The sequence below is a fragment of the Nicrophorus vespilloides genome, unplaced genomic scaffold, assembly GCF_001412225.1.
Source record: "Nicrophorus vespilloides isolate i.1.1-1 unplaced genomic scaffold, Nicve_v1.0, whole genome shotgun sequence".
NCBI lineage: Eukaryota > Metazoa > Arthropoda > Insecta > Coleoptera > Silphidae > Nicrophorus > Nicrophorus vespilloides.
This window is the reverse complement of record NW_017096109.1, coordinates 44,426-47,925: the sequence shown is the minus strand read 5'-3', so window position 1 is coordinate 47,925 and position 3,500 is coordinate 44,426. Positions and strand designations below refer to the sequence as shown.

General features: G+C 44.5%; 1 protein-coding gene across 1 annotated transcript; it reads right to left on the bottom strand.

Moving 5' to 3' along the window:
• Positions 1 to 318: 318 nt before the first annotated feature.
• LOC108569645 (leucine-rich repeat-containing protein 24) lies at positions 319 to 3,286 on the bottom strand. Its single transcript, XM_017931277.1, has one exon. The coding sequence runs from the start codon at positions 2,878 to 2,880 to the stop codon at positions 871 to 873; it is 2,010 nt and encodes a 669-aa protein (XP_017786766.1). The 5' UTR covers positions 2,881 to 3,286; the 3' UTR covers positions 319 to 870.
• Between the last annotated feature and the right edge of the window lie 214 nt (positions 3,287 to 3,500).

Sequence of the window (3,500 nt, the reverse complement as noted above, 5' to 3'; positions counted from 1 at the left end):
ATTCAAGAGTCTTTTTTCTTCTTCGAATGTTTCCACTCGTTTTCGTTAGTATGTTTATAGTTGTTTTTTTTTACAAATCTAGATACAGTTCTAATAAATATAAAAATAAATAACTTATTTCGTATTAATTAATTATTGTAATTATTATGTGTGTGTTTTGTGTATTGGGTATGTTTATTTATCGTGTATTGTTATTGTTTGTTCTCTCGGGTAATTTACAAATTGAGGGTATAAATTATTTTTATTCTTTCTTCTTCCATTCGTATATGTATTTAGTTATGTATTTATATATAGAGTAAGAGAGATATATAGAAAGAGAAAAAAATATGTACTTATATAATTTGAATAATATTTTACCCTTTTTTTATTTAACTGGAGTTAACTGCCGTAAACGAATTTAAATCTCTCCCTTGATTACGTTGAAAATTAAATTTGATCCGGCAGTCAAGACCGTTTGAGTAAGTTACCTTTTTTTTTTATTATTTACCTACTTCTTCCTCAGTCTTTTTTTGTGTGTTAATTTACAATCGGATGTATACAGCGTCCCCTACGGCTATTTATTTATTTTTTTTGTTTATATGTATAATATATATAATATATTTCGTATTCACAATATGTACAGAGTTGTCTTAATCTCTCACTTAGTATATGTTTTTAAATAATTTTACTTATCACACGTATTTGTTTTTTTTTGTTGAAATTTTATGATTACTTTTGTTTTAAATTATTCTTATTAAAATTGTATCCTTTCGACTCACGTTTTGAGCAAAACCGGGACCGGTCTCTGTTCGCGTCCGAGAATCTAGGAACTTTTCGAGTCTTTGGTATCCTTTCTTTTCTTTTTGTTTTTGCTGCTGCTATTGGTGTTCTTTATACGTCCGTGCCGCAGCCCTCTTGGTAACCTTCGTCCGGGGAACTGCGGCTGTGGCTGAGGGCCCTTTTAAGGGCGGTGACGGGTGGTAGAACGGGGACTGCACCCTTTTGCCATACTCGAAGGGTCTTCGCGTTCGTTGGGAGGATGATCTGGGAGGCCGATGTTGAGGATACGTCGGATTTGGACTCGGCGATTGGGAGGCCGTAGTCAGGTGGGTAGCTCGTGGTTGATCTCGCCGCAAAGTTTAATTCTTCGTCGGAGCCGACGATCGGTGTTTTATCGTCATAATGGAATCCAGGATTGGTGGCTGCACCCAAATGTCTAGCAACGGAATCTGGACCGTTCTCCCATAATCCAGAAGGATACAAAGAGTCGGCATTGCGACTATAATCTCCGCTTCCAGGCCTCTCAATGGCTTCAATCATGAAGGTTTCCTCTAGGTTGACGGGTCCCAAATCGCCGCTACCCAGCATCTTCGTATCGTTTATCAAATCGGGGTTGTTTCCGGATCCAGAGGATGGAGAGACAAAGCATGAGCCCGGATTCATTATGCTACCGTTTCCGTTGTAATGTGTAGTCGTGTACGGGATTTCGTTCATCCTCGGCGGTTTTTGCACCGGGTTGCAGAAGTTTAAATCTTGCGGCAGCTTTCTTTCTGTGAACGATGAAGTCTCGTTTACGGGTGAAATGGTAGCGGATTTTCCGTTGGGGATGGCTCCACCATTGACTACAGTGACGACCTCGATTTGTCCAGGAGTTTTACTTTCGGAGAACGGCATCCTCCTCAGCCTCACCAGAAGGACTAGTATGACCAAAAGGATGAAGAGTATAAGTATGACCAAAGCTGCGCTCAACCCGGCGATTTGTCCGCTTCCAAGTGTTACCATACCGGCGGTCCTCATGGAAACACGAAGGGTGAAATTGGCTTCGGCGTTGCCAGCCCTGTTCTCGGCAACGCAGTAGAACTCGCTGGAATCCGTTTCCATGGCGTTGGTAAGGACCAAATTGCTACGTTTCTCGAAATGTCCCTCATCATAGATGTAGATCTTCTGATGAGTGCTGAAGGCTGAATTGTTGAGCAGGAGTCTTCCATTCCAGTACCAGTTGATGTGAGCTGAAGGCACGGCGCTTGCCCTGCAGGTGATGGTGGCGTTGTCTCCTGCCGTCGCCTCAATGAAGCGACTAACTGGAAGAATTTCTGGTTTGCAGGCGAAATCGTCGACATGAAGCTCTCCGAAAGTCTTGTGGATGACGCGTTCGGGCCCACCGCTGCAGACTGGCGCCACCGGATATGGGATATTCCTGTGCGTCAACCACTCTTTAACAGGTCTCAAACGACAATCGCAATGCCAAGGGTTGTCGTGCAGCTCGATACCTTGCAATCTGCTCAAAGTCTCCACGGTCTTGGGTCTCAGCTCGGTGAGACGGTTTCCATTCAGTTTGAGGGATCCCAAAACTTCGATGCCTTCAAACGCTTTAGGCGCGATCATCTGTAGCTCGCAATTTGATAAATCCAGTTTAACCAGATTGGGAACCGTGCGAAAAGCGTGGCTGTCCACCTTCTGAATGGGATTGTTCGAGAGCACCAGGTCTCTCAGTAGCGGCACATCCTGGAAAGTGCCCGAAGGTATAGCTGTGAGCAGATTGAAGGATAAATCCAGATCGATGAGATTTGTTAAACCGCGGAAAGCCAAATCGTCGATCTGTCCGATTCTGCAGCTCCTGAGGAAGACGCGCTGCAAATTGAGTAGCCCTGCCCTCAAGAACGTCTCTCTGGGGAGGATCTGCAGGTTGTTTCCGCTCAAATCGAGCACCTGGGTGGCTGCATCGACGCTCTCGGGGATGGTAATCAATGCACGATCCGTGCACTCCACCGACTGCTTTCCTCCTTTCCACTTGCAGCTGCAGACTGACGGACACTGTCCTCCAATGCCACCACACGCATCCAACACGAGAAGCATCAAAGTTACCACCAAGAAAATGACCGCGCGAGTGTACTTCTCCATCGCGAACCAAACCGAACTTTCTTGAGCACAATTCAAAAATGAAAAAAAAAATCCAAAGAAAGAGTAACTAAAAAGAACTTTATGAGTTTAATTCGGGCTACAGTTTCGCATAATCCATAATAATCCAACGCACACTTAATTGTAAACATACATGTACACACTCACTAACTATTTATAATTAACTAACTGCAATTTAAAGAGTTAGCTGTAATCCAAAGCGCGCTGTAAATTTGCGGAACGCGTTCTCGTGCAACGTCGCTCTAACGCGAACTGTGCTGGCGGACTGTGAGAGCGCAGCTGAAGAGACTGGTGCGAGCCTCGCCACCCCTAACGTCGCCTGCGCCGAACAACCTTCCTTCTCTTCTTCCTCCGCCTTCTCTTCGTCCTCCTCCTCTTTCTCCACCTACAACATCAAACCTAAAACCTAGGCCGCGCCGTTGCGCACTGGTTCAGAAGTAACCACCGCATCACCGTACTGATTTTTGCTCTTCTCCTCCTCCCCAAAACAAACCACCACTACATTTTTATTATTGCATTCTTCTCGCGCTAATTCTATATCCATATTTGCACAGTTCTGATTGCGAGCTTCCTTTCTTCTCTGCTCCAGCAGACAACAGAGA

Excerpts from the sequence above, each read along its gene's own strand:
- LOC108569645 (XM_017931277.1), bottom strand. The coding sequence starts at position 2,880 with ATGGAGAAGTACACTCGCGCGGTCATTTTCTTGGTGGTAACTTTGATG.